The sequence below is a fragment of the Ipomoea nil genome, unplaced genomic scaffold, assembly GCF_001879475.1.
Source record: "Ipomoea nil cultivar Tokyo-kokei standard unplaced genomic scaffold, Asagao_1.1 scaffold1932, whole genome shotgun sequence".
NCBI lineage: Eukaryota > Viridiplantae > Streptophyta > Magnoliopsida > Solanales > Convolvulaceae > Ipomoea > Ipomoea nil.
The window spans coordinates 3,505,152-3,532,578 of NW_017618360.1; the positions used below are offsets into that span (position 1 = coordinate 3,505,152).

The following is a 27,427-nucleotide window of genomic DNA, read 5'->3' on the forward strand; positions in this document are numbered from 1 at the left end:
ATTTTAAACCAATATGTAACCTTCAACCCATTAACCTAGAATTTAATTTAAATTAAAAATAGAATTAATTCGTAATTAATTCCGAAAAGTCATAACTAAATCATTTAGAATGGTACTCCAAAGAATAGTTTGAGCAATACTCACGAATAGTAGATCGAGTAGTACCCACGAAAAGTTACGTATGAATAGTAATTCGAAGAGTAAAATTTTACTACTCAGTCAAACTCTTTAGTGGCAACTGATTTGGAAAAAGTCAATCAATTTTTCGAACTACATTCGTGCCTGCATGTGCTAGCGTACATGAATAGGAATTTGATTTGCACTCCTTGAGCGCGAGAAAAAACCTCTATGCTATAAGGCCTTTCCACCTTCATTTTTCCAACTGAAATGAGTCTCTACTTTGTATAATTTCCGATTCACTCATTATCTATTTTGAGTGTGTAATATATCAATTTTTTCGTCTCACTACGAAGAGTGAGATTCCATTTTAATATTCAAATCAGAAGATAGCCACTTATACTCCGTATCTTTCATATGTGAAACTAAATTTGAGTCAACAAAGTAATAGTATATGAACGTACAGTTATTGAATTATGAATGTATAGTTACGGAATTATGAATGTACAGTTATGCAAGTATGAATGTACAGTTATGAAATTATGAACACAGAGTTCTAACATTATGAACTTACAATATGAACATATAGTGATAAAATTATGAACATAGAAGTATAAATGTACAATTATAGAATTATGAACATAGAGCTCTTACATTATGAACTTACAATTATGAACATATAGTAATAAAATTATGAACATATACTCCTATAACGAAACGGTCTGAAATTTAAAAAAAAAATAAAATAAAAGATAACAGTGCCACTAACGGTATTGTTATCCGTATCCATTGTCCAGCATGCATGCTGGATACGGGGCTGAACAAGGGTCCATAGCATAACGATTGGAACCAATGGTCTTGGGCCCATTGTCGTGGCCTCACAATTTCACAAGTCAATTTCGTGTGCGAAACAAAATGCCATTTTTTTTAACGTTTGTAATTAATTAATAAATAATATTTTGGAACAGTCATGAATATGTCATTTTAAATTGGAGCCATATAATTTAATGTATATTTCTCAATTTAGTTGTTGCTTATACAACATTACATATATCTACCTTAAAAAAACAACGCTATAAGTAATTTTCCCCCTTTTTTTGGACAAAATGAATATTATAGCTATACATTAGAAGAAGCCTGTAACCTATACTTTTTCCAGTCTTCAACTTCCAATCGCCATGGCAACAGATCTATCTCAGAAACGAATTGGTAAACCATAGTTGAGAAATGTTCTGATGACTCCATCCAACCCAGCAGTCACCACCACAAGCCCCCATAAGTTGGGAGAACTAAAAGCACTCTGCCAAGCATTCTTCAAAATCTTGTAATCCGGCTTAGATATCGAAGGCGACACCGTTACTGGGCTCGAATAATCCGGCAGCTTCTCCTCTGGCCATGTCGCGGACCCCTTGTTCAACGAGTCCAGGAAGAAACTGCGGCTCAAAGAGAAGCAGTCTGGGGAAGACGACAGCCTCTTCTCATTGATGTCCCCGTTTGCCAGAGCCCTCCCGGGCAGCAGTGTGGCTGAGTTGGTCTCGAACCCACACCAGGGTATGGCGATTGATGCCTCGTTGGAGAAGAAACTCTCGGATGACCATACGTTCTTTTTGTTAGAAGCAGCGGTTTGGTCCTGGCTAGTATAGCTCCATATATAAACGTTTGAATCTTCGGAGATGGAGAGGACGTGCTTCCCATCTGACGTGAACGTTGCAGGAACTTGACTTCCCGAATTTCGGCTGCCTGTAGGACGAGGAAACATTATCTTAAGTGGAGTGGATACCATGAAACCATGTCTTATCTGGGATGCGAATACTAAACTCACCTTTGAATTTGCAGATAATGTTGGAGCCATGAAGTATTTTAACTTGTGAATCAGCAGAAGTAACCATAATTTTGCTCACATCGTTCGGGCAAAACTAGAGAATGTGACAATAAATTTTCCTCAGTTCATAAAACCAATCAAAGAAAAAATAAATAAATAAAATTGCGGTATACATATTGGATTATTACCTGAAATCCAGTTATTCTCTTTCGCGTTTCCAAGCTCACTTGAGAGCCCATCTGCAAACGATTACCTGAAAAAGGCGGGCAACAATTTAAAAAGGTGTGTAACTTGGCATGCTGGCATCGATTTAAAAAGTGCGAGGAAGAAGAAAGTATTAAAGGGTATACGCACCTACTAAATCATAGAATATGCAATTGCCATCCATGGATCCCACAACGCCACCCTGCACCAGCAAAAAGTTGCCGTTAAAATCCAAAACTAAAGTTAAACCCTTCATTTCAAAAGAAGAAAGATATTAATCAAACCTTTCCATCAGGGAAATAACACACAGCAGTCACGATTTCTTTAACATCAGTCCAATCAATCACTCGGCTACGCTGCACCTCCCAAAGACGTACTTTTCCGTCAATTGAACCGCTAATAAAATAGTTATCATCCACAGGACTGAATTCCACACAGGTGACTGCATAAAGAGCAAAAGAATAAATACACAGGCAAAGGCATACAATACAAACACCATCACAGTTATTATGATTTGGCCAGTACTTTGCCCCTTAATTGGGCCAGCCCAGTGCGAACGGGGATTAGTTTGAGTATGGTAGGGCTTAAAGGTGCCTCCTACACCTCGTGGTCTGTCCCAAACAATAAATAAATAAATAAAATAGGCTCACCATAGTTATTATGCGGATAAACACCAAGGCATTGATCATGTCCTACTTGCCACAGACGAGCTGTTTTATCAACAGAGGACGACAGCAAATACTGCAGTGTGAACATTCCCATTCAAATTATTAGTACAGTGGACTCCATTCTAGGCAACTTTACAAATAAAGCCATTAACAAAAACCAAAATATATAGAATTTTAATAAAGATGAAACTAACCCCATTTCTTGACCAGGAAAGGGCCAAAACTTCATCCACATGCCCATGGAATTCATGTACTGGTTGCTCTAGAATCCGGAATACTTTTGGTGGGAGGATGACACAAGCTGATTCGGATGATTTTCTCGATTTTTTCAGCTGGACTATCTTCTCCTTATCAATGTCGAGCGAAGCTAATTTAGATAAATGGCTGAGTGAGAAGTACAAACAGGAAGGATCGACATCCTGGCTGTTCAGATCCTTAGGAGCTTCGGCAGCAACCACCTTCCAAACACGCACAATTCCGTCTTTTCCAGCACTTGCTAGGTACTCACCATCGGGACTGAACTTCATTGTCAAGATTGAGCCTTTGTGAGCGTGAAATTCTTGCGCGGTGTAAAGTGAGGACAATTCTTTCGAATGTTTTTTATATGCATGAACTCGAACTCTTTGAATGCTGGTGCCAGAAGCCTTTATAGACCCCTTGGAATTCAAATGAGCTCCCTTTGTCTTGTGACTTTTATCGTCAAGATGAGCGACAGAAGCTAGCTTCTGAAACCAACTTGTTTTCAATTTCTTCTTCGTAACACCATTATCGGATTGCTTTGAATCCCGGCGCAATAATTTCTGCACCAAAGCTGAAGACCCGAGGGCTGTTTGAATCACTTTATTCGAACCCACTTCACGTAGCCGACTAAGTGTGCCATCCTGACCCAGTTCATCCACCACAAACTCCGATCCATTATCCAAATTCCTAATTTTCCAAGAATAGTTTTCCACCTCAGCATCATCTTGAGCCAGTTCAGAAGCTTCATTTGACCGGGGAGATTGAGAAAACCGACCAGAAAAGAAATTGTCTTCGGAATCCGAGTTTGCCAGTACAGTTTCACCATTATCCCTAGTTCTATCATCCATCTTGATTTCATCAGAACATGCATCATTGAATTCATCGTTATTTGTAGTGCTCAAATCAGAACTCAACCCCATCCAATTCAAAAGTCTACTTCTACGTTCATCAACACTTTCTGGGTTCTTAGTCCAAATTTCATACCCTAAAACATCATTGGCATTCCTGGGACTAAAATTTGACTCATAACAAGCTGAAACCGAATCAGAACTGATCTCTTCTTCTTCATGGCTATCAAAGAAGTCATCTCCATCTATTGGACTACAACTTCCCATCATTCCCTAAACCAATCAAACCAAATTCCTTGAAAGAGAAAAACATTAAAACTAAAATCAGAACACATACCCCACAAACATAACAAAAGAATTCAATTTAACAATTAAACATCAAAACCCATAGCCAATATCAATCACAACCCGCATCGATAGATCTCGTAAAGGATCCCATGCCTAATAACAATAGGGTCAGCAACACAGAAACTAACGATTTCAAAGAAGTTTCATAATATAAATCTAGGCGAGCGAGCCTACAAATTGTTCGTGAAATGTTTGATATATTCATATACCCAATTCAAGAAAGACAATTTCACTGATCAAATAAATGAAAACCCATAAATTCCCTCACCTCGGATTCCCCGAATTGTGTTAGAAACCTCCAGAAATCAGCTCGTCTGAAGCTGATCTTTACTCTTTGAAGACCACAAAACAGCCCAAAAATAGTAAATGAAGAATTTCGGGCTGACGTTCCACCCAAATAAAATCAAAAAATGAGAAATTAAAAAAGAAGAATAAATCAACCAATGATATTTCGGAGAAAAAGACGAAAGGTTTGAAGGGTGGAAGATGGTCTCTCGTTGTTCAGACTTTCACTTTCGATGGACAGAACAACCACTGTATAAAGATAAAGGAAATAAGAGATGCTTGTTTGACGGTTTTGCCCCACGTCTCGTTGTGTCCCTTCATCCCACGATTGTGACGATTTATCCCTCCATATATCATTTGTGACGATTTAATTTTAAGTTCAAAAAAATTACTGTATAAATTATAGTAATAACAAATATGGATGGACTCGTTACAGTCGTTAGTCGTTACAGAAATAAGAAAATCAAACCAAAAATAAGAGATGAATCCTTCTATTTGTATTCATATTTATTGATATGTAGTAATTAAAAAAAAAAGTTAAAAAAGAAAAAACTTAATGGAAAATTACTCATAATATTTTTTCTTACATAAAAGCTACAATTTGGAAATCTCCTATTTAAATTTTGGATCCTTATTAAACATTTGTTTCTGATAAATTTATTAAAGTTATGTTTGGCATAATTAGCTTAAAGTTAAAAGTTTAAAAGTTAGTAGCAACTAGTTTAATTCGAACTGTTACTAAAATTAACGTTTCAAATTAAGTTTTATTAGAGTCTAAGTAAATTAATTTAAAATTTGAGAGAACACCAAAAACAATTAAAGGAACAAAAATTAGCATGGCTATTTATTGAGAAAAATAAGTAAGAATTAATAATAATAATAATAATAATAATAATAATAATAATAATAATAATAATAATTATTATTATTATTATTATTATTATTATTATTATTATTATTATTATTATTATTATTATTATTATTATTAACCTATTAAATATGTAAGGTTAAGATTTTATTTTATTTTTTTTACCGATTTAAAATATCTTGATGAAGTATTTTCTTTATTAGTTTTTCATTAATTAAATTATTTACTTTTTCTATTCGCACGCATTTAAATTCACCTCAAATATTTTTTAATAACATTAGTGTCACCGAATAACATTGAGACATAAATCAAAATTTTAATACGACCGAATTATTTTAATGACGTTATTATCACTGAATGTTTTTTGTTGTTGTTTCCAACAGGTTGAATCTCAACCTCAACTCAACAGAATATCTGGGATGATGTAAATTATGATAACTTAGTTGAACACAAAAACTAGATTTTTGTTTACTGTGCACAATGAGTCACTCTCACTTTGAGAAGATGATAACTCAGTTGAATACAAAGGCTAGATCCCTCTCACTTTGAGAGGATGATAACTCACTTGAACACAAAGGCTAGATCTTTGCTTACTGCGCACAAAGAGCCCTTTCACTTTGAGAGGATGATAACTCACTTGAAGACAAAGGCTAGATCTTTGCTTACTGCGCACAAGGAGCCCCTTTCACTTTGAGAGGATGATAACTCAGTTGATGAATACAAAGGCTAGATCCCTCTCACTTTGAGAGGATGATAACTGATCAGTTGAACACAAAGGCTAGATCTTTATTCACTAAGGCTAGATCCCTCTTACTTTGAGAGGATGATAACTCAATTGAATACAAAGGCTAGATCCCTCTCACTTTGAAAGGATGATAACTAATCAGTTGAACACAAATGCTAGATCTTTGTTTATTGCGCACAAGGAGCCCCTCTCACTTTGAGAGATTGCTCCTACACTGTCGCTGTGAGACTCGATCTCGAATCATTGTTCCCAAACTTCATCCATGTGATCAATTGAACTGTCCATGTGGGCTCACCGAATGTCGTCTTTCTTAATAACCAAGCAAGGGTAAAAATTCGAAAGTATATATGAATGTTTCATTTATAAAAATTCATGAGTAAAGTAGGAAGGGCTAATTGGGGATTTACAGAAAGATAAATAGATGCATCACTACTTAGCTCATGCATGCTACAAAAAACTTGAGGAAACAATAAAGAATCTTTGTGTCATTTACATCAACTTAATTAACCCTCATTAATTAATTATTACTTAGATGTCAAATTTATTAAATTGGCAGCTATTTTGTAAAAGTAATGTTAGACCAAAATGTAAGCACCACAAATATATTTGGTAATTTTGGACTGGTTTCTAAGCATACTTGCCAATGACCTGAGAAGATGTCAAGAAATAACACCATTAGGCATAAGTGACGCTAGTTGTTATTGTTATTATTGAATATACATATATATATATATATATATATATATATATATATATATATATATATATATATATATTTATTTATTTATTTATTTATTTATTTATTTATATATATAATTCAATTCCCGTGCAATTGGGTGTGTCTCTGCGGTTGTGCAGTTAAATCTGAGCCATTGATTTTGCTTAAATCAACGTCCAGGGTTAACAAAAAAAAAAAAAAACACAGTGACAATTTGGTAATTTTTGCATCTAGGTCAAATTTAAGGTGCGTGGTTTTCCTTCTTAAGGTGCGTAATTTTTGTGCTTAAGGTGCGTCGTTTGTGTGCTTAAGGTGACTAGTTGTTGAAACTTAAAGTGCGTCAACCTGAAGCTTAAGGTGCGTGATTTTCCTTTTTAAGGTACGTTGTTTTCCTTCTTAAGGTGCGTGATTTGTATGCTTAAAGTGCATGATTTGTTGAAACTTAAAGTACGCCATTTTAAAACATTAGGTGCGTGGTTTGTGTTCTTAGGTTGCGTCGGCCTTAAGCTTTATGTGCATGTGATTTGTGTTTTTAAGATGCTTTGTTGGTATGTTTAAGGTGCGTGGTTTGGGTATTTAAGGTGCACCATTTTAATGCTTATGGTGAGTCAATCGCACAACTGCACGAGAAGCTATACCCGCATCTGAACCCTTATATATATATATATATATATATATATATATATATTATATAAATAATTGTGCGTATATATATGAATGGCAAAGGTTAGAGAAAGAAAGAGGAGAAGATCAGAGCTGAGCAATTTTGCCGAATGCAACGAAGTGAGAGAGAGAGAGAGGGGAGTGGGGCCATCTGCCTATGTGAGTGCATGGTTGCAAGTTGCCTTGATTGTACTGTACAAAGTTTGACGATGAAGAAGATTGAATATGTGTTTTGGGTAGAGTTGAATATTAAACTCATAGTAAATTGATTTAAATAGTAAAATTGTCACATAAGATTAGATGTCATGCCATCCATCTTACCTGCTTAATCTGAAAGTAACTTGCTAAAAATGCTATCTACACAACTTTATAGAGTTAAATGGTTTAATTGCACTTTTTTTGTTCGATGACCCAATTGCACAAACACTAATAGTTTGATGACTTATTTGATGTTTTTTCCTATATGAAATAAAGGTCGAGTACAAGTACAACTCTTGTTGTTTTTTTTTTTTTTTTTTTTGTTTTTTTTTTAACATACCAATTATAATATTGATTTTGTTTAAGAATTTTATATTATGTCATCTTGGAGCTAATGAAAAAAAAAAAAAAAAACACTAGTGGAGGGTCTTAATGTCAAAGAATGTGATTTAATTGATACGAGGACCAATTAACATATTACAGTGGTAACGCCTAAGTCGTCCTAACGCGTCGACGACGACCACCACGGCCAAAGTTTGAAATGACTATTCCTCTCATCTCACCTTTAATTTTGTGATGATTTTGAATAGCGACGGCCCGCCTTCACAATCCCGCAGAAACTTCCTCTTTCCTATATTGAATATAATGTTCATAATTTCGATCTTTTCATCATCAACAACAACAATAATAATACTTTTAAGGGTCAAATTGGCCCTAAGTCAATTGGATAATTCAATTAGGTCCCCTAAATATATATAAAAAAAAAAAAGAAGTTATATTTAAGTTCCTTAAATTGATAAATTAATCAATTAAGTCTAAATTGACTTGTTTATCAGGTTAAATATGTGCGGTGTTGACACGTGCCCTTTTTATTTTATTTGTTTTTAAACAAATTTTTTATTTATTAAAAATTAAAAATATTATTTGTTATTTAAAAAAAAAAAAAAAAAAAAAAACAGCCACCGACTATCCCGCAGGACGGCCACAACCGATGAAGGGAGTTGCCGACAGCTTATTTCTTTTGTTGCGAAGAAGAAAATAGAGGGAATCCGAAAACTCTGGGGTTAGAAGAGGTTCTCAGTGAACAAAACGGGACGTTGAGAACCCGGGTGACCCGAACATCTGCTGAATAGGACCGCTCCATTCCCATGTGCTTGTATCTGGGCTCACCATTCAAACTGCTTGGACTGCTTGAGCTTCTCTCCAAACTGTGGAAGACTATCTTCCCTGAAGAGTTCATCTGCGGACTGTCCGCGGAGACTCCGCCCATTCTCGGAAAACAATGCCCTTTGTTTCACCAATCAGACCCTGTGAGGGTTGCGAGAGAGATTGACGGGCTTTTCTGAATGCAGGGAGACGCGAGGGAGGTCGTCGTTTTCGTGTCCATAAGAGGAAGATGAGAGCGAGAGGAGTTCGACAATGGAAAGCTAAGCAATTCATCAATTGATGAGTTTAGTGATTTTGAACAGCGCTGAAGGAAAGTTTTAATAGATTTATGGCTGCTATTACTCTGTGAGGGAGACGACAACAATGGTGGCATGGTCGTCGGCCTCGTTCCAGATCTAGAAGACAGCCATGGCCGTCTTCCTTCGTTGGTCGTGGCTGTCCTGTCGAACAGTCACGGCTGTCGGTGGCTGTTTTTTTATTAATAAATAATATTTTTAATAAATAAAAATTTTGTTTAAAAAATAAAATAAAAAGGACATGTATCAACACCGCATAGATTTAACCTATTAAACAAGTCAATTTGGACTTAATTGAACAATTTTACCATTTCAGGGACTTGAATGGAGTTTTTTTTTTTTTTTTTTTTACTTAGGGGAACCAATTGCACTATCCAGTTGACTTAGTGGGCAAATTTGACCTTTTTACACCTTTTTATTTAAAACTCACACTACATACCAAGTAATATATTATAACAAATATAAATTTTTTTTCCCGATCAATTGTCGCCTCAATCGAAAAAATGTTGATTCTCTTTAAGTAAACTTGTAGAGTTCTCCATATGAGATTCAATAATAACCCAATTTTCAGATCTTAGAGAGTGTTTGGTTTAAGTAATACAACATAACTAAGAGAATGTTGGCTTTAGAATGTCACATTTTCATGTTTAAATCATTCTATCTTAGTCCCCCGAAAAAACACAAATTCCTCAAGGAATGTAACATACCCTCCACGTAAATTTTGAAGAGAATCAAATGTGATTCCCTTTCAAGTCTTAATTTTTTTTTTAAAAATCTAAACGTATTTATTATTTTTCGCTTTTAATTCAAATTGTTAGAATATATATATATATATATATATATATATATATATATATATAGGGTTCAAGTGAGAACATGAAGCAATGAGGATGTACTTGTTTGATCCATTCATTTGGATAAATTAACAGTTGAGAATTACTAAAAAGTAAAGAGAAAAAAAAAATAACAAGGCTAGTTTTATAAATATTGTAAATTTGAAGTGAACAAAACAAAATGTAAAACATAATTTGTAAATTAAGTATTGTGGTTTTATTTTTTCTTTGAAGGTATGTATCGTGGTTGAATTGTACTGTGTATTTACTTTATTAATTTGCTAGTTTATACTATATAAATGCTATAAAAACTAGTTACTCCATACATTTAGTGCACACTATTTGTTGGTCCAATTATAATAATATTATAAATTGCCTTTGTTCATAGGGCAATAGGAATTGATGGAGTAAATAGCTAGCTAGGACCAATTAATTAACCCATCCATGTGCTTCAATCACTATCCATTCAATACATCGATCTTTTTCTTCATCCAGCTATACTGTTTGTCCCCATATAATCAAAATAAATAAATAAAATTATGTCCATATTAACAGCTTAATTGGTCATATGAGTAAAGTTTGAGAACAATAATCGTACCCGACATTGAATCTCACTAATGACTAGTGACAGTGTGAAAGCAGTGCAACTTAATTACATCCTTATATCCTCCTAGATGATCTGTCGGTCCGAAATTGGGATTCAAACCTTTTGAGAACAAAAAAAATAAATAAATTATTGTTTATGCTTGAAATGTTGGGTAATTAAATACATTGATATGTGTGTAAATACATAAAAATATAATGATATTTACTTTTATAACAAATATATCGCAAGCATATTCATATCACCACTGTCCACTGCTTTATTAAGTGTTAGGTTTGAGTATTATATACGTAAAATGTCGTGAACAACATATTTTACATACGTTAGGTTGCTGAATGCCGACGACCATAGGCTAAGTATAAAATGCTTACAATCCTGTTGATTAATGACGCAAAAAAACGTGGTACTAATAGTCAACAAAACAGTATACGCTAATACTTCACACTCCTTAACTGACCAACGACCAACTTCTTTAATTGACCAACGACCCAGTTACGCTGCCTCTCAACAATTTTGACTCGGTATATGGGCGTGATTTATGACTCATTATCATTATTATTATATGGGTTATATATAAAAGTATATTATTTAAGTACTAAAATTAAATACATTATTTTGTATACTATTAAATCATATTCACTACATAAATAATATACTTTTAGTATATTAAAAATGTACATTATATTCTATTCAACTAGTTTTTTACGCGCACTGCGCGATTGAGATAATGTCCAATGTTTTTTTTTTTTTTTTAAATAAGTACTTTATAGTACATTAAGGCAAGATTATATTGAAATTGTTTATGCATAGATAATTGAAGGTTGAATTTGCGTATTTAAATAGGTAATTCTTCTCCCAAAGGTTGAGTCCCCAACGCCAAGGACCCCCCACACTCCGACCCGACAGAGCATTGTGGGAAGTTGTAAATCACGGTGACTCAATGGTTCAGCAGACAGGACCAAATGCCGGTGCGAACAAGGAATCTGCCCACTTTGGACATAATTCCTGCACTGCCGCCGCCGAGGTTTAAACCTTGGTCTCTTCTCCCAAATACTGCCCACTAAACCATTGAGCTAAGCCCGTGCGAGTTAAATAGGTAATTCTAAGTTTACAAATGCAAGATAATATAGTCAAGATTGATTATAATTGTCAATAAAATAATTGTATAGGTATGGTTGAAACCAAATACGGGACATAAGGGAGAACAAATAAAAATTAGGGCATAAAATATTAAATATATACTAATATTGTTTGAGGAGATTTCGACATTAGGATTTGTGGTTAAGTTTTATTAAGACTTTAATATTAGAATTAGATTAACGGTGTAATTATAATTCTATATTAGACATTAATATTAGAATTAGACTAACGGTGAATTAATGGTATCTAACGGAAAAGTTAAATGGATAATCATATAATTAAGGATAAATTAGAAAAACTTTTTAAAAAATCAAAACCTGAACAATTTGAACCATTCATTTGATTTAATAATTTGGCGGTCATTTTTTCTACCCAATGTTAATAATTAAATAAATTCATTGGTCAAATTCGCTAATATAATCCGCTAACTGCTGATTGTCAAACAAGGACATTGCAAGGTAGTTCTCACTTCAATTTGTTGTGTGATTTGAATACTCTTTTTGTCACAAAATCTCTCAAGTAGTTAATATGGTTGGCTTTATTAATTATATATATATTTTTTAATTTTTTCACGGTATTAATAAAATACTTGGTAAATAAATATATAGCATTATTTTGTATTATAACTTTGATATTTAATTAGAAAAGTAGTGCACAAAAAAGATAATAGACAATATAGTGAATATAATCAATTGATGAATTTGAATGTAAAAATATTTACATTTGAGAAAAATAAAGACAATATACCTAATGAAAATATTTCTCTTAATTAATTTATTGATAATAAATAATTTTTTTTCACTGAATTAAGACATTGTAAGGACAATGTAGCAAATATAATCAATTAATAAATTTGAATAATATAACTAATACAATTATTTCTCTTATTTAATTTATTGATAATGAATAATTTTTTTTTGAAAGGCATTGTGGACACATAATTCTAAATTAAAGAAATGCATATCTATAATTTTTTGTTGTAGCTACTAAATTTATTATATAAGAGTAAAATAGAGTACTAATTATGTCAACTTTGATTGGGATGAGGTTCGAACCTAAGACCTTTTTTTTTTTTTATTGAAATCAATGAGTAAGTTAACGGTGAACTAACGGCAATTCTTAAAATTTTAACGGAATTAGTAACGGTGTGTGTGTATTTTAGGAAATTTTAGTGTAAAATTTAAATCTTATCAATTTTTTAATCAATCTGAGCCATTCATTTGATTAAAATCTGTGACCGCCATTTTTTCTACCCATTATAGGCCTAACTCTCTTGGGCTCTTATTAGTATAGTAGATATATATATATATATATATATATATATATATATATATATATATATATATATATATATATATATATATATATATATATATATATATATATATATATATATATATATATATATATATATGTTATTTGAGTATTAAAAATATATTATTTTGTATGATGTATATTTAATTAGTACATAAATAATATATTTTTGGAAGAAGTATCAAATAGGCTCATGTACTATAAAGGCTAATTAACCACACTTACTAAATTTGTCCAATTAGTTTTTTTTGTTGATAATTGACTTTTTTTTTTTTTTTTTTTTTTTTTTTTTTTTGCAGGTTACCAATTCAATTATTAAAAAAATAATTTCAAAATAATTTAAAAATTATTTAAAAAAAAAAAAAGAATACAGCCATCGGCTGTCCGGCGAGGACAGCCGGTGGCTGTATTCTTTTTGTATTTTATTTTATTTTATTTTATATTTATTTTAATAATTAAATAGGTAACCTGTTATTAACGTGTAAAAAGGTCAATTGAACAAATTTAACTCGTAGATAGGCCTATTTGACACTTAATTTAGTTCGTGGTGAAAATTGAACACTTCGCAGTAGTAGATGAGCCTATTTGACACTTGTGCCTGTATTTTTAATATATTAAAAATGTACTATTTTTTATAATTTACACAACATTGTATGAACTATAGTTCACATAATTTGCCGTGATCTATCTGTTGGTGATAATGAACCAAAATCGATTTTATATCCCAAAAATAATATTTATATATACACACACAAGTATATAAAATATTATTGGATATTTATCCGAAATATATATATACACACAAATATATATAAAACGGACCAAGGGTTATATATATATACATGTATATATACGAAAAAGATATACCAATATATATCAACCAAAATTGGAACTAATAATTCTCAGATTATAAGTCCAATCCAACGAATATATCAAAAAGGGAGAACGGATTTTTGCTTAAAAGCATAATCCAACAACAAGAAAGAAGGAGAAGAAGAAAGAAATGTACGAGTTAGGCGAAGTGTCAGTCTTTCCTTAAAACCTTATTTGCCACCTCCCAAAAGTGCTAGGAGCGTTGTGGCCTAGGTTTCCCAGGATAAAACGTACAACGGTTCGACGTTTGAGCACCCAAACGAACGAACCCGGCGAACTAGAGCACGGGCAAAACACAGTTTCAAGAATGGAGTAGGAGCAGAATTTTGAGAGGAAAAGAGAATTTCTTTGTGTGTGTTCTTGTGTTGTTTCTCACTTTCTTTCTAACATTGTGTTCAAAAAGGTTGCTCCCACCACATCTTTATATAGGAGATTGGTACTAAATAGCATCATCATGACACATTAACCAACATAAATTCAATTTAAAAATTGAATTATAACGTTTGAAACGGTCGTACTTATTATCGAAATAATATCAACGGTCACGAACTTAATATCCGATTAATTCGTATCGACCATAACGACCAGTTTCAAAAATATCTGAGTGACCGAGAAGTCCGTACAAACCCGAAAGTTTAACAAATTGGGACCAAAAACCTCACCCAAGTGGTCCGCAATCACCGAAACGGTGCAGCACGAATCAATGCATAAAGCACCAACTCGTGCTGCACACGAATCTAAGAGCCACGAAAGAAGCACGAGACTTAAGTTTTGAAGTCCATGCAACTTTCGTCCATGCATGTTCCAATTTTCGTCCATGCATGTTCCAACTTTCGTCCATGCATATGCCAACTTTCGTCCATGTAACTTTCAAAGCTTAATTAAGCTCTTAAGTTAATTAACATACTTAAGCTTTCAAAACAAAGCTTAACTACAATTTAGCTAACTTTCGTACTGGACCGAAAGCAGTGGCACGAATTGGGCTAAAACTCAATTCCCATTTATTAAGCTTTCGTATTTTGGACTTCTCCTAAATAGGTTTACTTTGAGAATCAATTTTTCATTCACCTATTACCCATTTTGAGCGTACATTATATCAAATTCTTCGTCTCACTACGAAGAACCCGAATCCACATTGACCCGACCCAAATCAGAAATGGATCCCGCATATATTTATACCACAAAATAATCCCTCAAAATATCATTTTAATGCTATTTTTCCAACACTATCAGTCTATCATGCAAGCCGTGACAGCAAACAAAAGGTGGGTGTTGTTTCTTGAATCTTGAATGGGGTACTGAAAGTTGACGGTGGTGGGTGGTGAAACCACGCGATTTTATTTTATTTTTTTAATATCATATTTGGTGTTTTTATATACTTTTGTTTATAAGGAAAAACGAATAGTTTAGAATAAATGATATTTGTTTGTACTCTTTTCAACAGCTTGATATGACTAAATTGCGCACCATATTACTTTAAAAAAACACAGCCATTTCCATCTGTTTAAAGCACAAGAGGCAGTGATATCTAAGAATTTTCAGATATGTGTGTATAGAGAGATTTCAATGTAGTTATACCTTTTCCAAAAAAATCTCTTGTGAAACGGATTGGAGTTTTTTATAAATATTATATTTTTTCTTATAAGTATTTCCCTCATTAATAACTCTTCAACTCATTCACAATATTACATTTTAATTTAAAAGTATTGCATTTTGCATTAAAAGTATAACATTTTTTCTCATAAGTATTGCACTTTTTCTCATACATAACAATCAATCAATTTATCATGATTAGTATTTCATCTTTTCTCATAACTAACTTTTTCAACTCCTCTAAATATTATACTACGTATTTTGATTATAAGTAACAAATAATTTAAACCTCATTAGTATTATATTTTCATCTTGACTTGACCCGTCTCATAATAAGAATTTGTGAGACGGTCCCATGGGACTCACACAAAAAAAGAGAGGATAATTTTGGAAAAAAAAAAAAACTCACTAGATAGGACTAAAATACTCATTTCCATTATATATATAAATGGAAATGACACTTTTTCCTCTTGAGTTATTAATGTATTCATATTTGCTCCTCAATTATTTTATAAGTGGCAGTATTTCCCTCTTTGATGTTAAATGGACATTATTACCCTTAAAATAATTATTTCATGTATTTTTCTTCTCCGACAAATTATTGTTTATATGTAGGGATGACTACTGTTCGATTTGAACCGAATCAAACACTATAGAAATCGAACTGAAACAGTAGGGGCGGTTCTTGTTACGATTCAGAACTGGGAAAAAAAATAAAATAGAATAATTGTTTAATTTAGGGTATTTTTAAAATAGAAATTTAAATAAATAAATTTTGAACTGTCGGTTCAAATCGAAACTAAAATTGGAATAAATGTGAACTGAAATCGCCGGTTGCTATAGTGTTCTGATTTATAAATGTGAACAAATTTCCAGTTTGCATTTATTCTGATTCCAGTTTCAGTTTGAACCGCCGGTTCAAAATTTATTTATTTATCTATTTTTGTAAATTCTATTTTCTATTTTAAATTCCAAGTGGCGGAAGGAAGTTGGAGTGCATTCTCTACTAGCTTCATCGACTAGGGGAATCACAACTGGATGCAGGTCCGAATTGGGGACTCAATGCAGGTCCGAATCGGGCGGGACTCGATGCAGGTCCGAAATGGGGACTCGATATGGGTCCGAATCAGGGATTCGATGCAGGTCTGAATCAGGGACTCGATGTAGGTCCGAATCAGGGACTCGATGCATGTCCGAATTAGGGACTCAATGCATGTCCGAATCCGGGGATTGGTGGCTAGAATATATTGTAGAGTATTGTTACAGAAGCCGATTGTTTGAGGAGAATTTTTTCAAGGTAGGGACCACATGACTATTTTTAGCGATCACCATAGACGATGCCAATGTTAATTTTATGACTTTTGGACAGTCAACGACTGGTGAAAAAGAAGCCTTAGGTGAAAAATAGGGTTTAATCTCATCAATTGACTCAGTCCAGATCAACGTTCAGAATGAAACAATTTTTTTTAAAAAAATGCAGGTGCATTATGATAATTTTGTGTAAGTTAATTTTTATTTTTTTTTTTAAAAATTGAGCCTTCCTGAGCACATTGTTTAGCCTTCTAGAGCACATTGTTGTGCCTTATAGTTTTTAGATCGTAGGTGGTATATATATATATATATATATATATATATATATATATATATATTAAAGAGTATTTGATTTTAAATGAATCACTAATTACTAATTTTTAGTTGAATATTGTGATCGTTTATGATTTGTGTTGAAGATCATGCATTAAATTTAGTCTTTTCAATAATTATTTCATATTTTCTCCCTTACCATGCACATTTTTGTCTTTCTAAAGTTCTTGTGTGCGTACATCGTTCCTTTTTCCAGAACACATTGTTGTGATTTCAACCTTTATATATATATATATATATATATATATATATATATATATATATATATATTGAGAGAGAGAGAGATGCGTGTGATTGTTTCACAACCAAGGAGACTTGGTCAGTACATGAAAATGATATCGTGGACTTAACATTTTAATTAGCTATTTTCTTTTCAGTTATTTCAATGTGTTCATATAAACATACAATATGCATGACAATAACATATAGTTAAAATAGCTAGAAAATAATATATTTAATTCTTAGTTTAATTAAAGAGTTTGAATCTATAATTTCATAATCATTTGTATGAATTTTGTTAATTTTTAGAGCGATAGCAATAACAACATTGTTTATAAGAATGAAATTGAACTAGCTCGCACAGATAACTTTTTTTTTTTTTTTTTTTTTTGAAAGCAAACAACGAAGCAATATTATTACTTGCATCATAATAATGTCAGGAGGGACAGAGTCCCAATACAAATTACTAGCCTGAGACGAGGCTTTCTAAGCTAAAGTAATGTTCAAACGCCTGGGAACAGAAATAAAACACAATGAGTAAAGGTAGACATGATAGCCTTGCAATCATCCATCACAACGCCTACATAAGATTTAGGGGTAATAGAAGAGCTACTGATGTAATTTGGAAGGACCTCACAATCCGTAAAAAGAGTAACATCCGTAATCTCCCGTGCTTTTAGCCATGATAAGACTTCCTTGCAAGCCAGTGCTTCATCTGTGAGTGCATTTTCGGAGCATGGAAGACTTCCATTTGCTGCGGCCACAAAGCTGCCATCGTCCGCAAATAACGCCGCCGTAAAGGATGCCGCGCCCGAGCCTGGATCGCATGCCGCATCTACGTAACAGCTCAAACCTACTACTGCTGAAGTGGAATGTTGCTGCTGAGGGCCATTCATCGCATGCCGGCCAGCTGAGATCCATGCAGTAACGGACGCACGGGTCTTCCTCCAAATGTGTTCTGGTAGCTGCAAAATGCCTCCCACACCGTGGTATTTCTTGCACTCCATAAATGATAGAGAACTGCAGTAACTTGAACAAGAACATCCGCTATTAACACAAACATAGCATTTTGAAACCACTCCGCAAAAGACCCACCATACACACAAGAAACAGGGAGATGGGATTCATTCCACACAAGATGAGCATACCCACACTCAACAAGAGAGTGCATGACATCCTCATGGAACAAGGCACACATAAGACACAACGGATTCACATCAACCCTCCTTACAAGAAGGTTTGTGGTGGTAGGCAAAATACCTCTAATTGCTCTCCATAAGAATGTTTTCCATCTAGGGGGGATTTTTAATTTCCACAGTGCAGGCCATTTAACAAAACCAGTAGAGTTCACTATCTCTCCAGCAATACTTCTGTAACCACTCTTAAGAGAATATACACTATTCGGCTCCTTATACCAATACCATGAGTCCTCATAAAATGGACAAACAAGGACCCTGAGAATACGGTTAACATCTACAGGATCAAAGATATCATTAAGAATAGCCAGGTCCCATGAATTAGTATCATGATCAATCAAACCTGACACCTTTGACCCATTTAGTTGATGGGGCATAGTTGTTTGAACCCTAAAATCAGAGTCCAATAGCCAGGGGTGCTCCCAAATCATAGTAGATTCCCCATCCCCGATCTTCCTTTCTTATACCACTGCAAATTAACTCATGGGCTGCCATAATACTTCTCCAATAAAAATTGGGATTATTTCCTATACACGCATTATGAAAAGAAGATTTATGGTTATACCTTGCTTTATACACCCGGGAAGCAAGAGACTCAGGTTTTGTGAGAAAGCGTCATGCTTGCTTCCCTAACATTGCCAAATTGAAAGCCCTAAGATCTTTAAATCCCAGACCACCAGCTGTTTTAGGCTTGCAGAGACGGTCTCATGCCATCCAGTGTATTCCTCCCCCATTGGCGTCACTTTTACTCCAATAATACCTGTTCATAATTCTTTGAATGGCCAGACAAACAGAATCAGTAAGCAAAAAAACACTCAAAGAAAACATGGGCATTGTTTGGGCCACCGTTTTCAAGAGAATCTCTTTGCCCACCTGGGACAACAACTTTTTATTCCATGACCCAATCCTTTGTTTTATTTTCTCCTCAATGTAAGCAAACACATGTTTCTTATTCCTTCCAATAAAAGAAGGGAGACCCAAATATTTGCCAAAATCATTTGCCTGCACTACTCCCAGTGCCGCCATCACCTCCTCCCAATGCTAAAATATTTTTACTGAAGCAAACACTGGACTTGTGGTAATTAATGGATTGGCCAGACAGCTGCTCGTAATAACTAAGGCACTGCTTAATCACACCCGCTTCTTGAGAATTCACTTTAAAGAATAGTAGGCTATCATCCGCGAAAAACAAGTGGGGAATCGCAGGAGCCCCCCTAGCCACCCTACAACCATGAATAAAACCCAGTGCCTGTGCTTTCTGTAATAGTAATGATAATCCTTCAGCACAAATAATAAACAAGTATGGAGAAAGAGGATAACCTTGTCAGAGGCCTAGCGATGGCGTGACCACACCCCAACCATACCATTGACCAGAATATTATAAGAAACCGTTGTTACACATAACATGATCAAATCAACCCATTTCTCAGCAAAGCCCAGCGCCACCAACATACCTTTCAGGAATGACCACTCCATTTTATCATATGCTTTCGCCATATCTAACTTTAGAGGCCGCCCCCCCCCCCCCCCAGCCTGCCTTACCACACTGCTTTCTATTCAAATAATGCCCAATTTCAGCAGCAATGAGAGTATTATCTGTGATTAGCCTATCCGGGATAAATAAACTCTGTGACTCAGAAATAATATCAGCAAGTAAAGACTTCATTCTATTCACAATCATCTTTGCCATTATTTTGTAGACCACATTACAGAGAGCAATATGTCTAAAATCAGCAGCAAACTCATACACCTTTTTCTTTGGGATTAACACAATATTAGACACATTTAAACCATCCGGGAAGGAACCAAAATTTAGACAACTAAGCACAAAAGATGTTACTTCACCCCCAACCACATCCCAAAAATGCTGATAGAAACCCGAGTTCATCCCATCCGGACCCCGAGGCTTTGCCCAGGAACATAGAGAAGAGGGCCCCTTTGACTTCCTCAGCCACAAACGGTTTAAGCATGGATTCATTTTGACACTCAGTTACCCGAGATGTCACTGATCCAAAGAAATTATCTTGCGTAGGGGTATTACTCGTTTTAAAAATGTTTGCAAAGTAGTCAATGATCACAACAGTCATATCACCCTTACTCACCCAATCCCCATTCAACCCCTTCAATCTAGATAAAGTATTTTTACGCTTACGGGAAGAAGCATACCTATGATAGAACTTGGTGTTGGCATCTGCTCCCCGAAGCCAGTGCTGCTTTGCGCTCTGCCTCCAGTAGGTATCCTCTTGAGCCTCTAACTGAGATAGTTGTGCCTCAATAGCATGATACTCCCCCATAGAGACTGGGTCCGTACGTCCCCTCAGCCCGGTGAGCTTTGCATGAAGGAGTTTAATCTGTTTTCCAAACATATGAAAACGGTCACCTCCCCATGCCTGCAAACGGTCACTACACAGCTGCAAATTATCCATCATACCACCACCTTCCCCATCAGCCCACGCCTTTTCCACAACCCCACGATAACCTGCATCAAGCAGCCAGGCCATCTCAAAGCGGAATCCAGCACGACCTCCACCACCTCGGCACCTCGAGTCGGCTGGACCAAGATAGAGGGCCGAATGGTCAGCGCGTCAAAATATTAACTACCTTGGCTTCTTCTAAAATATCACACCAATCTAGGGTTGCAACATCTCTGTCTAAACGCTCCTCCACCCAAGCCTCATTCCCCCCCCCCCCCACGCTCCCAAGTATAAGGATAGCCATCTATAGGCAACTACAATAATCCGCACACATCTAAAGTCTCCCCAAAACCGCGTAGGAGACTCTTTGGATGTGGGTTCCGTCCTCGCTTCTCAGACTATAAGAGAAGATCATTGAAATCTCCAATTACAACCCAAGGAAGTGTGGACTGCGATGACAATCGTTTAAGAAATTCCCAAGACTCACTCCTCCTGCTACTCTCTAGATAACCATAAAAGCATGTCATTTGCCACAGGGCATTACCATCCAATGTGACTTCCACGTCCACATGATTTCTTGAGTAACTAATCAATCTAGTAGTGTTATTATTCCTCCACAAAAGAGCCAGACCACCACTCAAACCAACACAGTCTACGTAAAATAAACCTTCAAAGCCAAGCTTGACACGCAACCTCTTTGCATGGTCACGTTTCACCTTGGTCTCCATAAAAAACACAAAGTCGGGCTTCTTACTGGACACCATGTCCACCACCTCACGAACTGTACGTGGATTACCCAAGCCACGACAGTTCCAACTTAACGTACTCATGATGATGGGCGGGCCTGGGAACTAGAACTCGCTGTCTGCAAGTTTTTTGACATTTCTGACATAACCACATCACTATCGCCATTCCTCAACTGGCTTCCACCACCACTCGACCGCTCACGGCGTCTTTTTGAAGCCGCCACCACACTGTCTGACTTCACTCGGGTATTTACCGCACCACCACCTGACACCCCTTCATGGGTAGCTTCAGAACCTGAGCCCTCCACCGTAACGTCCTCCTTCCGCGTCAGGCCAGTGCTCGGAATCAGCCACAGATCTCCAATCGCCTTAAGACCTCAGCCACCTCCCGCCTTTAGTCCCTCACCGTACGAGTAATCACACACTGCCAACGCCGAGTTTCTTGCCTTCAAACAAAACTTATAGGCATGGCCTAACATACCACAGAAGAAGCAGAAAGTGTGCAGACGCTCATATTTGAAAGGTATCCAACACGTAGACTTGTCACGCTTGACCAGTTTCATACCCCTTTTCAACGGTTTTCCAACATCAATTGCAACACGTACACGGTAAAAGGACTTCCATGGAGCCCCCACAAAACGATCATCATAACACACAAACTTCCCAATGAAATTTCTGGCTTGTTCAAGAATTACATAAGAGGTATAGCCCATAGGGAGTTCATGCATGTAGCTGCACCCACATATCCATCGTGTCCAGATTCACATCGCCGGGGAGCACACCATCAGGGACCTAACGATACACCAAAGTGTGATTGTCGAAAGACCACGAGCCTTCTTCCAGAACACGCACCATATCAGTCTCATGATAGAAGACAAAGAGAAACATATTCAGATGTAGCTCGGACACCTGAACTCCTTTCACCAGTTGCCAAACTGAGGCCATAACTTGTCGCATAAACTCAACCTTGATTAGTTTAGAAGTCAGAAACCGGCCAACTACTGCCCAGGTTTCCTCCGTACTGTCGGCAGCACCAACCTCCGCCAGCGTCAAGACGAACTCCTCCTCCTTATCCTCTAGGGCCATATCGACCCAACACTTAGTAATACCAGTAACCACTTGAGCACCCGTCGATGAAGCCATGCTACACGTCCGAGAGAGAGCTCACAGGGAAAACAACATAGAACTGTTGAAAGAGACACCGAAACCGGCTACGTCGACCGGAGAAAGCTTAGGAAAAGTCGGAACCCTACCTAGATGGGAGGGAGGCGGAACCCTAGACTACGTAGGGAGAGAATTTTTAATCTTGATTGATTCTTTTTAATTAGTCAAGATACTACTTTATTGGCATCCTAATTCCTAAGTTGTTTGATTCGCTCGCACGGGTAACTTAATTGATACTTAAATGATAAATTGAAAATGAATACTTGAGATCGAATCTTAGCAGTTAGAGTGTAGGAATCCAACAGTGATCCTCAAACTTTAGAGGCGGCTCACTAATTGCACGGCAGACCACTAGGTATGGTGCTTCATATCATTATCTCGCAAAATGTATAAACGTACATTTTTGTCGCATTCCATGTTCATTTGTCTTGTATTTAGTGTCCAATAGCTTAATTTTATTCTTTATTTTGTTTATGTTTAATTTACCTTCAAACGTAAGCAATCAAGTATATTCTTAAGAAAAAAAAAACTATAATTTGAGTAAATATGAAGTCTTTACTTGGTCATGCCTCTTGTTATGTTTTGGCCTAGCCTTAAAGGATTATCATCCTGACAAGTTAGTAACAACAACAATATAGTAATATAGTAAATTCACTGCTGGAAATTATGTAATTCCCAACCATCTGAAATAATTTTAAATGAAGTTAAAAGCAAAAAGTGGTCGGAAATAGCAACAATGATTTTTCCGGATACCAAAAGTGGTCGGAACAAGACTTTCGACTTAATTTAAGATCACTTTCAGGTGATCAGAAATTTCATAATTTCCAGCAGTGATTACTAATATAGTATTTGACACTCACTAGTGATGAAAGTCAAGATAATGTAAAGGGTGGATAATTAATTATTATCAATTTAATTAACTTTAAATAATGATACATGATTTTCCTATAAATATCATTTTCTAATGAGTCATTACAGTAATTTTTTTTTTTTTTATATTTCTTTATTATGTCGTTGAGGTTAATATTACCACCAGCTTACGTCACTTGGTAAAAGAATATGCAAGACTAACTGATCCAACTCAAGTGACATGTGGAGAACCGTTGGATATTCTCGCTAACAGCTCTAATTATGAGAGCTACATGAGGACACACATCAATGCATTATTTGCTCCCTTGTAATGATTAATAGTCTTGTAAATGAATTTTAACCTATTAAATAAAAAATTAAAAAAAAAAAAGATATTTCGACGGCGTTTATTTCGTAGCTAATGCATGTATGAATGTACTGAATTGTGGTACATATATATAAATGCTGAACATGAACAGGTGGCGAATGAATGATGGAAGTGATTGTCACAGTTGCATGTATGCAGAGTGCAGGTTGTAAGGCAAATTAAAGGCTAGTAAAATAAAAGCTAGTTATCAAAGTGAAAAAAAGTACAAGGCAAAGTCGGACAATAGTGTTTGCCTAAATTAAGGAACCCATTCTAATTTTGAGCAGGAGTAGAGAAATCTAGAGTGGTTGCTATTATTGTGATTACATGCATGATATAGACACGAATAGGCCATAGCCATGAGCCATGCTTCCCTTGCCTAGCCTCTTTGACAATGCCCATTGGCCAAAGTGGACCACCATGTGATGAGTACAAGTGGTGGATGAAGCTATATACACACACACACATATATATATATATATATATATATATATATATATATATATATATATATATATATATATATATATATATATACCCAAAATTCGACTACCCAGAAATGTCTACACGTTTGTATTTTAAGCCCTATATATATATATATATATATATATATATATATATATATATATATATATATTGAAATAAATAATTAAGGAGCAACACACAAAGTGATGTTAGAATGAATGTTGTAACACATGAGGTTTAATGCAGTTCGAAAAAAGTCCATAACCTGCAAGACACATTTCGTATTGAAAAAAAGCCTGAATTCACTATGAGCATAATTTCAAAGTACAAAGCTTAAGAACACTTTTACACAATAAAACTTGATCTCACTATCTCTAACTATTGCAACCTAACTCTAGTATAAGTGTAATTCTCTCCTCTCAATACTTCTATGCTCTCTAGACAGAATATTGCGAATTGAAGGCCCGAGCCCGTCTTCAGGATTGGAGGTCTTTATATAGCCTTTCAATAGCTTCCTCTTCTTTAATCCTTGTGGAAATGTGAATTTCTACTTTGACTAGCCGCGATTTATATTCTGATGAGTTCCTCTTGACCAGGATATTTTGTCTAGGATTGAGATTTTATTTATTTTTACCAATAATTTAAAAAAATTATTTTTGGCCAAGCATATATATATATATATATATATATATATATATATATATATATATATATATATATAATGAGAACAATCGCCCCTCTAAAAAGAAAGAATTAATCACAACTGTCCATTAAAATTTATCAATGATTGAGAATTTTAATAAAAAAAAAAGAGTAGATGATCAATTTTATAATTATTATAAATTTTTTCATATTTATAATAAAAGTGACACACATCTTTTTTCCTTATTTTTTTTAGCAACCATCAACCTACATTGATAATGGATGCATCATACCCGTCTTTATTTTTTACACAAGGGCATGTTTTTACCTCAACATCCCACCCTTTCATGAAAGGTGTACTTTCTTTTTTTGGAAAGAATGAAAGGTGTACTTTAGAGCAACCCCCATCATGTTTTTTGGTAATTTTTTTTTTTTTTTTTTTTTTTGATGGAAAAGAAAGGGAGGGTGAGTTGGAGGGGAGAGAATGAAGGAAATAGAAATAAATAAATAAATAAAATAATTGGGTAGTTATGGTACGTTTTTTTTTTTTTTTTTTTTTTTTTTTGTGAAAACTAGGAGGAAAAAAAAAAAAAAAAAAAAAAAAACGCTTTGCCTAGTGCGCTAGTGCACTAGGCATTCTACGGGCGTGTTAAATATCTATTTTTTTTTTCTACCACCTCTTTTTTTTTCTTAACTTTTTTTCTTACTCTTACTTGACCTGAAAAATTGAGAAAAAATTTCCACTATTGAAATTGCTCTTATGTCAAAATATGGTAATTGTACACATTTAGTTGCGTATAGTATATTACGCCATTATCATATCATAAATCTGAACGATTTAATCACTTAATATGATTATTTGTCAAATTTTATTTATACTATAGGGTTTTAATTCGGATGGTGCTTGGAAATTTTGTATGATATGATGGAACCCTATTTTTGGACCCTCTTTGGGGCAAACTCATATGTAGGGTGGTCCCATATTATGTCATCAAGGCAATGACACACTTTAGTGGAAGCATGTTCCTCTCATTGGATCGTAATTCGTAATGAATTGAACTCACAATTTCATAAAAGGAAAATATATATTATTAAGTTACGTATGCATTCAAAAAAAAAAAAAAAAAGTTACGTATTTGCAATCATTGATTTTTTTGGTTTCATTTTAGGGTATTACTTGCGGACATATTTGTAATCTTTGATTTAATTAAATTTGTGGTCTTTACTATCTGTTGATTATTCGTAAATGTATTGACTTTATTATACATAAATTTATTGAATAAAGTAACACTAACGACTATAAATATGTATGCATTGATGTTATTGTTATTGAAAACTAATTTAATGCAAGACACCACCATTGTAATAGAGTTAGTAGTATTCAAAAAATAAATTAATTTGGATCAAGAACTCGCTAGTCCCCTTGAATAGGATCCTTAGAGATGGAAGAGGCTAGCAGGATTTGATGGGGTGTGAACTATGAATACATGGTACATTTTTAATATACTAAAAGTATATTATTTGTGTAATGAATATTGCATATTATTTGATAGAATATAAAATAATGTATTTTCAGTATCCAAATAATGTACTTTACGTATATAAATAATACACTTTTAGTATATTAAAAATGTACGAAATACCTTTTTTATGGTCCACACAGTTGTGTGCACCATGACAATAGAATAATGATTGATTTGATAGAGAACCATATTAATATTATTAATAAATAAATGACAGGTTTTTGGTTGCATGCATTCCAATAATAATAATAATAATAAATAAATAAATTTAGGGTTGTGGTTCAGCCTTTTGGAAGAATAATAAATAAATAAATAACAACAACAACAATAATAATAGACTTTATTTCACCTTTAACATGTCATTTATAGTGATATTTTCATTTACGATCATTAATTTTGATTTGACTTTTTGCCAAATAAGGCCAAATTTTCTCGCCCCAGGGCACCCACACTATGATCTGACATAATAATGGAGGGGTAAATTACAACAATTTAGTGACTCATTAAGATTGATCAACTGACATTTACTTGTAACTTTATAGTACTTTTAGTTTAAAATATACTACAATGAAATTTGATAGAATTATGATTTTAAAAATGGTTATTTGTAATATTTTTAGTTAAAAGGTGAATTTTTTAAATAAAAAGAAAATT

The 27,427-nt window shown here is 34.5% G+C and overlaps 1 protein-coding gene across 1 annotated transcript; it reads right to left on the reverse strand.

Moving 5' to 3' along the window:
* Positions 1 to 1,083: 1,083 nt before the first annotated feature.
* Positions 1,084 to 4,765, reverse strand: LOC109146518 (WD repeat-containing protein 44-like). Its single transcript, XM_019294182.1, has 8 exons — positions 4,516 to 4,765; positions 3,006 to 4,194; positions 2,794 to 2,884; positions 2,428 to 2,585; positions 2,294 to 2,345; positions 2,128 to 2,192; positions 1,940 to 2,033; positions 1,084 to 1,857 (listed from the first exon to the last, which is right to left on the reverse strand). Exons 2-8 carry the CDS (start codon positions 4,167 to 4,169, stop codon positions 1,313 to 1,315), a joined length of 2,169 nt encoding a protein of 722 aa, XP_019149727.1. The 5' UTR covers positions 4,170 to 4,194; positions 4,516 to 4,765; the 3' UTR covers positions 1,084 to 1,312.
* Between the last annotated feature and the right edge of the window lie 22,662 nt (positions 4,766 to 27,427).

What these genes read in the sequence shown, in the direction of transcription:
- LOC109146518 (XM_019294182.1), bottom strand. Translation starts at nt 4,169, where the DNA reads ATGATGGGAAGTTGTAGTCCAATAGATGGAGATGACTTCTTTGATAGC. An exon ending in AGAGAATAACTGGATTTCAG is followed by an intron (nt 2,034 to 2,127) that starts GTAATAATCCAA and finishes CACATTCTCTAG; the next exon opens with TTTTGCCCGAACGATGTGAG. An exon ending in CATTATCTGCAAATTCAAAG is followed by an intron (nt 1,858 to 1,939) that starts GTGAGTTTAGTA and finishes CTCGTCCTACAG; the next exon opens with GCAGCCGAAATTCGGGAAGT.